Source organism: Leishmania panamensis (assembly GCF_000755165.1).
Source record: "Leishmania panamensis strain MHOM/PA/94/PSC-1 chromosome 9 sequence".
NCBI lineage: Eukaryota > Euglenozoa > Kinetoplastea > Trypanosomatida > Trypanosomatidae > Leishmania > Leishmania panamensis.
In genome coordinates this window covers 139,029-151,190 of record NC_025888.1, presented here as the reverse complement: position 1 = coordinate 151,190, position 12,162 = coordinate 139,029, and the positions used below count along the sequence as shown (strand labels likewise).

Genomic DNA, 12,162 nt, shown 5'->3' with positions numbered 1-12,162 from the left:
AGGATTCTGGTCGGTCGTGATGGATGCCTCGTGATCGCGCTTGCTGCCGGAGCGGCGGCCGGCAGCCTCCTCGCCACGGCTAGTCACCATCACCGACGCGGTGGCCGTCACCTTGTTCGTTGAGGCACCGTGGCTGGTGGACACAGCTGCCTCCCTGCTACTAGCATAGGTGGTAGAGGCAGTCGGCGTCATCTCTGGCTTGCGCAGTATGGGCGCCCCCGCTGTCGTTGTGTAGGCATTGTTGATGATGTTCGTGACAGGTGCCAGGCGGGTGTGCACGTAGGCCATTATGAAGAGAAGGGAGATACAGTCGAGAGAGTCGAGGGGGGGGGGAATGGGGGAGGGGAGGGAGGGAGGGAGAGAGGAAGGCGGTATTTCCAACTGTGTGTGTGCGTGGGTGGGTGCGTCTGAGAGATCTAAAAGTGTTCGAGAAGGAAAAACAAACAACCAAAGAGAGAGGGGTGGTGGTGGTGGTGGTGGTGGCAGCGCAGAGCCACAACAGAGGCCGCAGCAGCGATGGTGGTGGGGATAGCGGTGAAAAGCGCGCCAAGTATTAAAATGGGCGAGCGTAGCAAGAGAAAGAGAGATGAGCCTGATGGGGAGGGGGGCACCGCTACGAAGACAACGTCTATAGGAAAGGTGCGTCCAGAGGGGCTGTCGAGCAGTGGAAGAGGGGGGGGGGAGAGGGAGAGAGAACGAAGCGGTCGACAAGAAGCGCTAGCGGAAGAGCCAAATGTCCTTGACAAGCCAGGACGTTCAGCTGTATCCTTCTGCTTTGTGCTCGGCGTATGTGTGGCGCTTGGTTGCTACGCAGCGAAGCATCCACGACTGGGCACGTGTGTATGAGTGAGTCGGTGAGCACGTCCGCAAGAGAGAGAGGCAGCGAGAGAGGCAGCGGTTCAGTGTGATCGAAGTTATCTAAAAAGAGCGGCGGTATCGTCTGCGCCCGTGTGCAAGTGTAGACGAGAGACGAAGCCACAAAGCCAAAAAGGCTCTCGTGAACCCATGCGCGTGCGTGAGGGTAGGCAGCCAGAGGTGCAATGGCCACCAATGCACACGTCCCAGGAGAGGCATGTGAAGGGTTTGTGGTGGGGGAAAGGGGGTGAGAGAAAAAAAATATAAATAAATATATAAATATATATGTGTGTGGGGGAGGGGGGAGGGGAGGCAAAGAGAGGCGGCAGAACAAGGGAGGTGAGCACTAGCAAGACAAATCGAGCAGCCCCAGGCAAACGAGAAGCGCGGGAGTGGGGTGGTAGGAGCACGCTTGCCGAGGTCAGCACCCGCCCACCCCCAGGCATCAGGACAAAGCACGCACCCAGTAAAGGGTGAGGGTATACGGAGAAGAGGTGGTGAAGAAGTGGCGCCCAGAAACTAACGCGAAAAAAGCGCAGTGCCGTCCGCTCTCCGCCATCTGCCCTCTACACGTATACCGTCACCCCCAAACACAGGCTCAGCCACAGACGTACAACGCAGAACCCGCGCGGAGCTTCGATCAAGTCCTCACACGCGGGTGAGGCGCAGATGCTACACAGGCGAGGGAGAGAGAGAGAACGAGAGCGATTACGCACACAATCAACGTCGTTCATATCATGCCGGTCATCAGCAGTGAGAAACGCTGACGGGTAGCGCTTGACGGGGGGGGGTGCGAGCAGACCCGTACACAGAGGGGAGATGGGAATGACTACCAGGTGCGTCCACGTCTCCATGCACGCAGACATACATACGCTCGACGAGTTCATCGTTTTTCTGATTTTTTTTAGTTTGATGTGTTTTCCGTCTCATCGTTTCCGTTTCTCTCTCAGAGGGCCCCGGTGCCTGGCCTACCGCTACCCGCTGTCCCCCCCATTGCAGTTCCTCAGCGCCACTTTCAGAGGCGCCGCACGCGGAAGTGCGCACGCCCCCCTGGCCTTCTCACTCCTCTACCGAAGCAAAAAGGAAAAGGCGAGTGGGAGGGAAGGCAAAAGGTGTGTGTGGGCTGGATGGTGAGGGGGGAACGTAAAGACGGGTGTCGCGGGAGGGAGGGGGAAGAGGCACGGGGAGAGAGGTACAGGGAGAGAGAAAGACAGACAACGAGGCAGAGAGGTACTTGGAGAGAGCATCTAGGCAGACAACTACGCGAAACCAAAGCAAGAACGGGGCTAGAGGCGGTGCGTGCGCGTCTGTGCGACTGTGTGAGAAACTTTTCATAACGCCGCTGCACTTCAAAGGACATCACAGCACGCACACACGCCCACACGCGTACCAGCCGCCCATATACAAAAGAGAGAAGAAACAGCGGGGAATGCGAAAAATGGCAGTGAGGCCAAAATGAATCTATGGGGGAAGAATGGCGGAGAAGAATCACACAGCAACAACAAGATACAGCAAGAGAGAGATCGAGAGAGAGAGAGAGCTGATGAGCTGACCAACGTACAGGCCTAAGGGAACGTAAACAAACCACAGAAAACACCCACACCCACACCCACACCCACACACACGCACACGCACACACGACTCATCAAATCACACCACACCCGACGGTAGAGAGAAGCGACGCCGGAGGGCAGTAGGGCACATCACCCAGCCGCCCACACGGACATCCGTATGTGTGTAGAAGACCCACCGAGAGAGACACTCCGGCGTAACACGCGGCACCCCTGGTGTGGTGCGCTTCCTCACACATGTGCCACACCTTTCCTGCCGCCATTTCGGTCGCTCTCTCCCTCTCTCTCTGTGTTTGTGTGTGTGTGCGTGTGTGTGTGTGTCGGCGTGTGTACGAGTCGTGCGCTTCTCATGTCAAAACAATAGCAAAGCACTCGCCACTGGTACAAGCCATCGAGGAAGCAGACCCCGCGGACAACGCCCTCGTCTAAGCATCCATACACCCATCACCTCCTTCTAAAGAGGGTCCCCCCTCGCGATTCCAACCACTACGCTCTGTCGGCACTACATGATCGGCGGCGGGCGCAGCATGGATCGGTTGTCGGGGTAGCTGGGTGCTTGGCGCGCCTCGGGGTAGTATTTGAGCACGTAGGGATGCGTCGTCATCTGGCGCGCGTTGAGGCGCTTCTGGCGGTCGTAGTGCAACAGACCGTGAATGAGGTCGCACAGCAGGTCGTCGCGAATGACGTCGCGCACCGGCCGCGCGCGCGCGACGCGGGCGAGGTGCTTCGGGTCAGTGCAGGGCCGCAGGTGGCCGGTCGAGCTGTACAGCAGGCGCGCCTCCTCGGTGCCGCAGCGCGTGGCCCACTCGGACGGCAGACGGCAGAGCGTCTTCTCCATGAGGTGCAGGTGCTCGAGGTTGTCGTGCGTGTCGTAGAGCAGCTTGCCGGTGTAGAGCTCGTAGATGATGCAGCCCATGGACCACATGTCGGTGGAGTACATCCAGCCAAGGCCGAGGATGACCTCGGGGCTGCGGTAGTGGCGCGTGGAGACGATGGCGGTGCGGCTGTGCCGCTCGTCACAGCAGCCGCCGAGATCGCAGATGCGGACGCGACACGGGTCGGGCGGCAGCTGGCGGTTGGTGACGGGGTCGACGGCGGAGTCGCTGGTCTCCATGAGGATGTTCTCGGGCTTGAGGTCTGTGTGCATGAGGTGCAGCTCGCTGTGGAAGTAGTCGAGCGCGACGCCGGTCTGGAAGACGATCTGCGCGAGGTAGCGGTGGTTGAAGGGGCCGTGCTTCATGATCCAGTCCAGCAGGCAGGGGCCGTACTTGGGCATGACGATGCACATGTGGCCGCTGTCGTTCTGGAAGTAGCGCTGGATCTTCATTAGCGGGAAGCGGTCGGCGGGGTCCGCCTGGCGCACCTTCTCCATGAACTGGATCTCGATCTTGGCGTCGCGCGTGTACTTGGGCACGTTGCGCACGATCTTCACTGCGCAGTACTCTTTGCGCTTGCGGTCCCACGACTCGACCACCTTGCCGAAGGTGCCCTCGCCCAGCAGCGAGAGGATCTTGAAGCGCTGCGTCGACACGTCGATGTCCTCGCCGAGCACCACGTAGAAGTGGCCCTCCTCCATGTTCTGGTGCGGCAGCGCGTACGTCACCTTCTTTTTCTTGGGCGGCGGCGCCATCACCTCCACCACCTGGTTTGGCGCGGTGTTCGGCACCGCCGTCCCATCCTGGCGGCGCTGCTGCACATTGTCCGTTGCGGTGGCTTCATCAAAACCCCGCTTGCTACCCGATCGCCGCGCGTCGCTCTGGCTGCGCGACATCTGCTTCACATGGTCCAGCGCCTTGTTGGGTAGTGCCGTGGTCCCGGAGGCGGCAGCGTTAGCCTGCGCCTGAGAGTACACATGCAGCCCAGACCGCACAGCAGCAGCACCACCGCCATCAGCAGCTGCCAACGATGAGTCCATCCTTCTGCGCGCTGTTGTTGACTCGACGGGGGCCCCTCCTTACGTTATTCGGTCGTCTCGTTGATGATGCGCGTGCGTTGCTTCAAGCGCAATCGAGAAGCGGAAAAAATGGGGGAGAGGGCGGAGGGGGGGGGAAACGTAGAAGTGCAAACAAGGGAAAGGAGCCAACGAGGGGCTGCGACGATACAAGAGAGAGGGGGGGGGAGACGGTCTACGGCACGGTATATCAATACGCCCACACACGGCGGCTAAGAGAGAAATCAGGTGGAGAGAAGGGGCGAAAGGAGGGGGTCGGGCTACAGAGTTCTACCTAGTAGAGACTCGACGGGGGCACAGATCGCGAGCGAGACGCCGAGGCAGTACTCGCGGCAACAGTGATCTCCACTACTCGTGCACGAGGTAAGGCTACCGGTGAGGGGGAGGAGGAGAAGTCATGTAAAGTGGCTCTTGTTGGCGTGTTTGCGGCGGGCGCGCACGTACGGGTGACTGTGAGTTCTTGTGCTCTTTATTGAGTGGGTGGGACGCAGCGGGCCGGCGTGTCGACGTGTAGGTGCGTATGTGTGAATGCTGATGGGAGAGAGAACGGAGATGCATGAGGGGGAGGCGAGTACACAGGAAGGCGCCATAGGGGTAGAGAGGTAGGCAAGCCATGCTTTGTGCTCGTGGATGTGTTTTATGGGAGGTGGAGGCGCAACAGCTGAGGGGGAGAGCCAAAGCAGAAAGGCGCTGCACTGGAGAGAAGTCGCTCCTCAGTCACCTCCTTCCCGTCTTTCGCCTCGCCACGTCGTTGTCGCTCACTTTCTCCGTGACAGACGCGATGGGGGAGACGACGTCCCCTGGCGTCTTTTGCAGGGCCTCTTTTCCGCTTCTCGGTGGTGCACTGCGGGTGCGTCTACGACTCAACGACTGCCGCTTCTCAGATGGGAGCGGAATAATCGCCGCCATCGACGAGGAAATCAACCAAGACACGGCCACTGCTTGTACGTTCAAGAGAGCCAAGACCAGTAATGAAGAACAGCGTGATACAACACACGGTCATACACACACACACATGCACAGATCGGGTGGTGGTGAATGGGCCTGCCTCACTGCGCGGCCACGGGCAAGCTCCAGTGCTCTGCATCGCTGTCACGCCATCGAGCTGTCCACGTAGAGAACGTCACTGAATTCGTTCACGACTGTGTGCAGCAGCAGCAGCGTCGGCACCGTGCGCACAGGCCACGTTGCGTACGCCGACAGAGGCCTCATCAAGCTCAGCTGATCGAGCACCTCGTAGGTTTGCAGCAGCTCTATCTCCGCCTCCGTGACCCGGGCACTGGCGGCGGCGTGTGAGATGGCGCTGTAGGGGCTTGTCATGGATCTGTCTGGCGAGGTGCAGTGGGAGGATCTCTGGAGCGTTGCCTCAAACGTGGGGGCGGAAGAGGGCTGCGGGGCGGCAATGCGCGTGTGCACCGTGGTGAAGACAGAGGACAGGACTGCCGTGGCCTCTGCGCCCGCTTCATTCCTCGTTGTGTCACTCGCTGACGCCGCCACGGCCGATGCGCTTGTGTATCCAGCGCTGCGCAGCTGCAGGATGTAAGGCAGGTTCGCGAGCAACGGCGGCAGACGGCGCAGGTTGTGCTCGAGGAGACGCACCAGCGTGTCAACTTCAAGTCCACGTTTCCCCCAAGTGAGAGCGATGACGTGATGCAGCATGTATTGCAGAAGAACTTCCACTGGGAGAGAGCGCTCCGTCTCCAGCAAGCTACCCACCCCATCGAGCGGTATGGCAGTGGATGCGCCGGCGATGGCCTGCATACCCGGGTTGGTGCGTGTCGAGCTGGTGTAGTTCTGTTGTTGCCCCTGCGGCTGTTGGCGTTGTGGTACAGGCGCATCGGCGCCACTGTCAGCTGCGACCGGTGTGGTGCTGTCAAAGAGTAGCGCACGACTTGAGAGGGGCCTGGGGGCGGTGAGCAGGGGAAGCAGGCGGCCACCATAGCGCAGGGAGCGCGGCAGGGAATCAGCGCAGCTGCCCAGTTGCTTTACTGTGGCAGAGACGGGAGCGGAGGAGGAGGAGGAGGACAGAGGGCCACCACCACTACCTCTAGCAGTGCCACTGAAACTGGCGGCACTTCCCACAGAATGCGCGGGTGGCATTCGTATCGCCGAGCTGGATACCGGCTCAGCTACGGTCATCGCGGCGGAGCTTGCTGACTGGGTAGCTATGGCGGCGTCAAGAGCGGCATCAGAGGTGGCCGTGGCCGCGAAGGATAATGTGCTCGCAGGCGCAGTGTTTTGCTCTTCCCACGCTTGCTCATACCGCTCCAGGAGGCTCAGCTGTCGCCGCGCGTAGTCGAGGCGCTGCTTAATGACATCGGCGGAGCGGCGAAGGTACTCAGCGACCGCTTCCGGAATGTCGGCGCACTGCAGGAGAGTGTGGGCCTGCTCCTTCGCGCTGCCAACCACCGCATCATGGCTTGTCGTGAGCATGGAGGTTTCGTGTGGGTGTGCCTGGGCCCGAGAGATGAGGGGGTCGCGAGGATCGGGCTCGATAAGAATGCTGGTGTTGTTCACTGCGAGTACCGGCGTGGGCGTGGTGACAGACTCGCGAGTCATGGGAGAATACGATGAATGATGCTGCGGGAGCCGCTGCCTGTGTCCGCTGCCGCTACTGAGCAGATTGCAGTGATACGACATGCGTTCAAATACCTCGTATGGAGACATACCGTAGGCAGCTGTGACTGGGGTGATGAACATGCGCGGCCGCATGAACCACGGTTGCATGGAGTGCAGAAGACTGCTGCTGCCGTTCCCGGTGTAGCTGTTCTGCATGAGAGCCGTGAAATCTGCGCTGTCGCGTAGATGGCGGGCGTGCCGTGCACACGTGCAGACGCTCTCGTCGAGGGACGGGAAGGCAAGCTGAATGGCGGGGCTGCTGCTGTAACGTCGATGCCGATCGGGATTGAGAGTGTAATAGCCCAGCGTGTAGCCACGATGACTTCGTGTCGTCCAGCACTGAGGATGTGCCACCAGTAGTTCACACAGAGGGCATGCCGAGCCCCACGCACAGTACACTGACAGCGGGCCCGGCACTGTGAGGGGGGACATCGGCTGCGGCGCAGTGGCGGCAGCACCGGTGTCGGCCACATTCGACCGTGACGCGGATGTTGGCATGGGGTGAGTGCTGGTGCTGCTTTGACAACGTGTGGCGGCAGGGGAAACACTTTTGATGGCGGTCGTGCTCGCCACGAAGTGCAGAGACGGAGAGGGGGTTGCGTTCACCGCTGCTAATGTGCTTCTGCCGCTTCCCCACGGCCGCAGCGAGGTGTCTTGCTCATCGGTCCGGTAGCCACCATGGGAGGAGGTATTCCCTACCGCGCTCGCGTCAGTGCTCGAAGACGGCGGCGTACGGTCAAGGACGCTACCCACCGCCGCCGTGTTATGTGTCTTTGGCGATCCTGTTGTGCTTTCCATTAGCGCTGCCGTCTCCTCGCGGCGCTCACTGCCGCCGATCACGGCGAGGGAGTGGTACTGCTCTTCTTGCTGCCGTTGGTGGAGGTGCTGCTGTGTGTCCACGACGCGCTCGAGGATATGCAGCACCAGCATCGCCGGTGCCGTCTCCATGTCCAACACGGCCTCAAAAGGGTCCGTAACCGCCCCCGGCATTGCACTCGACGCACCGGTGGTGGGTCCGATGTCCATCGTCTCAAACGACATCCAACCCTCACTCGCGCTCGCTGACTCGCTAATCGTCTTCCACTGCGGGCGGGGTCTCATCACGGCGAAGCCGGAGTCCATCTCGTTGTTGCTGCCTATTCCCGCGCCCTTCTCGAGATCATGTGCTGTATAGTGTGGGCGATGGCGGCGCTTCCCATGCCTGGCAGCGTCACTATCGCCGCTTCCCTTCAGTGCGCCTACTGCGGCTGCTGCAGCCTTTCGCTTTCGCCGCTCCGCCTTCAGGCGATGGCGACGACGGCGTGCGACGGCAGCATCCATCAATGCCACCGGAGTCACCTCGCTGTGTGTGAAGCACACATACATCTCCGACGCTACAGAGATGGCACCATTCACGCGCAGGAAGTCGATAATCTCCATCGCGAGGAAGTCCAGCCCAGCAGCTGTTGTGGCCGCCGCCTCTGCCGCCGATGCGTGAAAGGCATTCGTGCCCTCGTCGGTCATCTCGCGACTGCTGCGGAGGTCTGCCTGTGCTACCGAGGTGGCGGTCGCACCCACGTCAAACCTGCTGCTCACACTGGTGGTGTTGGCGTTGTCTGCCGCTGCCGCTGCTGCGGCGGCACGGGCGTGGTGTCGCTGCACCGCCTCCAGCAAGGCGAGTTCAAGACTCCGATAAAATGAGCCTGCGCGTCGCGGCGACGGCAGTGCCTGCAGCAGCGCGTACACCGTCGACAGCGGAACGAGCTTGGAGTAGCGCCACCCCATCACCTCGAGATAGCGGTGTTGCAGCTGCTCGGTGAGCTGGTCCGCCTCAATGGTCAGCACACTGCAAGGGTGGATGCGGGAGCAGGCGGAGCGCAGACTCTGCGCCTCTTCCTGCCGCTCAGCGCCTGTGAGGTGAGACGTGGGCAGCAACAACATGCGGTTGATCAGGAGTGCCTCTGGGAGAGCGTCGAGGGTCGTGCCAGCGGAAGGGAAGGTAAGCTGCTGCTGTTCATCGTAGGCCGCGGCTATAGATTGGCCCCGGCACGGTTTTCGTAATGCAGCGGTGGCGCCCCGACCGCAGCTCGTCATGCGACTTGTCCGCTTGCTCCACACGCTACCCTCGAAGGCGCCGCCCCAGGCGCCGTTGCCGGCCCTGCACCCGCCACGCATCGTGCGGTTCCACACGTCAATACACTGCGCCACGCGCAGCACCTCGTATGCTAGCCGCACGTGCACCGCGAGCTGCTGGTACAAGGAATGCGACGATGCGGAGGCGGTGAGAGGGGACGAGGCAGCTGTAGCCTGAGATGGATCGCCGGGGCGGTTGCTGCTGTGCTCTCCGCTTCTCCCATTGGAAGGTAGTGCGGAGTGCGAGAGGACATGATCTGCATCGCGGCCATCTTCACGATGCGCGCTATCGTCACCGCCCGCGTTGTCGTCCGGATCGGCCCACCCCAGGAAGGGTCCTGAGATGCTGCCCTGTAAAGCTGCAGAGGGTGAGGACTCTCTCGAGTGATGATGATGGTGCTGCTCAATATAGCCAGAGCGCAGACTAATGCGAGTCCCTGATGCAGCGCTGCTATCGCTGTGGCTCGTCAAATTGGTCTTCTCGTTTGCGGTATCGCTGGCCGCAGCAGGCACGCGTGTGTGCCGGACAGCGGGTCGGGAAGGAGAAAACAAGTAGTCGTAGTTGTCAGAGGAGGCAGCGCTGCTGTCTGTATCGCCACCCCTGGAACTTGCACTGTCGGCCGGTGCCTCTGTCGTACTGAGGGCGCGATGACGGCGGTCTGAAGCAGGCGAGACAGACGCCGACGCAGGCCTGCTGCCGCGCGATGCCTGTACGCCCAGTCGCGGTGATGGCGCAGTCACAGCGCTGGCGTCGGCGCGGAAAGACTCACCGGCACCTCCAGCCACGAACTGCTGTTGATGGGCCTTTTCTCCATGTGGTCGCCGCTTTTTTGCAGGCGCAGTCGCAGCGCTCGCCAGCGCCGCAGCGCCGCCGACCTTCCAGTGGTTGGTCAGCGTCTCCATGCGCTCCAGCTCTGTGGACACGTACTGACAGCGGTGTTCCTCGCGACACAGGATGTTCACGAAGCACTGCGTGAAGTTCGTGATGGCGCCAACGTCCGTGTCTGGTTCCTTCATTGCTACTACGAGGAGCGCCGTACCGGAGCGGTGTGGCAACCGTAGACGATCAAGGGAGGCAAAGCTGCCGGTACTGCTGCCTGTTCTGCCGTCCTGTCCACTGACCGCGTTCGGCGCGGCAGCCCCTATTAACAACGGAAACACGAGGAAGGTGCAGTTGACCATGTTGATGGTGGTGGTGCCACACAGAGCCCCACGTAGGAGATGCATGAGGACATTCGGGGCGATGCCGACGCATGTGGCAGCGCCCGTGGTTGCAGCCAGTTGCTGCAGGGCTCCGTTGCGACTGCCACTCGATGCCGAACCACCAACACCGCCGCCACCAGCCGCAGACCCAGCGGAAGCATTGTTCGTCTTTCGCGCGTTGGAAGGACCACTGGTGGACGAGGAGACCGCCGCTGCTCCTGCTGCTGCACCAGACAGCGGACGCCGCATGCCTCCAGGGGGTGTTTGCTGGGCTTGGGTCACTGTCCCTGGGGTGTTACCAGGTAGTCCCCTCGCTGTGAGTCCGCGGCGACCCTCTACGGCGGCTGTGCCACCGCCACCGGACGACACAGCAGACTGTCCGTGGCCGAAGCTGCCTCCACTGCCGCTAAAGTGGTCGTTACCGAGCAAATAGCTCGAGGCTGGACGCCGCATTCCGCGCTGCGGTGCCACGCCTCCGCTGCTGCTGCTGACCGACGCGTTGGGATCCGGACAGGCCCCGTGATGGTGATGACTGTCCTTCGCATCCATCGTCATGGTGACGTGTATGAATGGTGACTTCTTCAGTCGACTACCGCCACTGCCGCTTATCGATAAAGCCGCCGTCTGTCCGCTGCTGGCATCGTCCGGATCCAGGCAAGTGCCACCGCTGCTGGTGTTTCCTCCAACGACGCCACCGCCCCCCTTCCTTGCTTGCTCGACATGAGATCCACGACTTCGATGATGGTCACGAGACGAAGACGTATGTGCGGTGCCGGGGGTGGAAGAGGCGTTGCTATCACCCGCAGCTTTCTTGTTCGATGCGTCTGCTGCCGCCGCGGCAGCAGACGCGGCACATCCCCCCGTTGGGGCCGAAGAACACGAAGTTGAAGGGCAGCCCTGCGCGGCCACATCGACGACAAAGGGGTCCGTGTCGGGATAGCGGAAGAGGAGCTTTTCCTTCGCGAAGAGAAAGACAGCGATAGAGGTGTTGCTCGCACAGTGGGCGGAGTTTCTCGCTAATTCAGCAGCGGTAGAGGCGGCAGAGGCGGAGGGGTCAAAGGGGTACGGGAGGAGGACGCCACTGTCACTCCCGGCTGCCACTGTTGGTTGCAGTGTCGCGTGATATTCGGGCAATGATGTCGGCATGGAAGCTCAAGTTCACACCCTAGACCATCCGTTGGTGTGAGGAATGACGGCGCCACACGACCACGGCTGTTTGAGTTTTCTGCGTGGCGAGAGAGAAGGCAGAGAGAGGGGGGAGGGGGTGCGGCTGAAGGCAGTTGGGGAGGAGAAACTGACAGATGTGAAACGTGCTGTGGTGCCTGATAGCTCACGAAGCGGTGCACTACGGACCTTTCTGGCTCGTGCTGCTTGCGCTGTGTGTGTGCGCTCACCATAGGGAAAAGAGGGAGGAGGAGGAGGGGGTTCAGGGGCCTTGAGCATGTACAGTACCTTTTATGGGCCTTGGCAACCAAAGACCCCAGAGACGAAGCCCCCATGTGCAATGTGGAGGTGGGTGCCTTGGAGGGACCGCCGTGCGCGGGTGGGTGGAGGGAGTTGACAGGGCTGAGTTGGCCAGCGGGGGCAAGCCCGTAGGAGCACGTGCTTATGTGTCTGCGCGTATGACTGTGTATGTGTGACTTTGCACGATAAGGCGGGGAGACAAGGTGAGGAGGAAGGGAGGGTGGGGGTGGGGGTGGTGGGGTAAAACGCTGGTGGTGTTCCTCGACCTCCTCTCAGGGGGTGGGGGCGCATGCACCATTTACTGCGTACACAGCGTAGGTGGGTGGCGCCCCCCTTCTCAGCCAACGAAGCACAAGCCGCGGCCGATCAATCACGCACACTCTTGAT

General features: G+C 61.2%; 2 protein-coding genes across 2 annotated transcripts; both read right to left on the bottom strand.

Moving 5' to 3' along the window:
• Positions 1-2,928: 2,928 nt before the first annotated feature.
• Positions 2,929-4,341, bottom strand: LPMP_090420 (protein kinase, putative; the record flags this gene model as incomplete). The annotated part of the gene is made up of 1 exon (XM_010705978.1): positions 2,929-4,341. One exon carries the CDS (start codon positions 4,339-4,341, stop codon positions 2,929-2,931), a length of 1,413 nt encoding a protein of 470 aa, XP_010704280.1.
• Positions 4,342-5,469: 1,128 nt separating this feature from the next.
• On the bottom strand, positions 5,470-11,457 carry LPMP_090410 (hypothetical protein; the record flags this gene model as incomplete). The annotated part of the gene is made up of 1 exon (XM_010705977.1): positions 5,470-11,457. The coding sequence occupies one exon, from the start codon at positions 11,455-11,457 to the stop codon at positions 5,470-5,472; it is 5,988 nt and encodes a 1,995-aa protein (XP_010704279.1).
• Between the last annotated feature and the right edge of the window lie 705 nt (positions 11,458-12,162).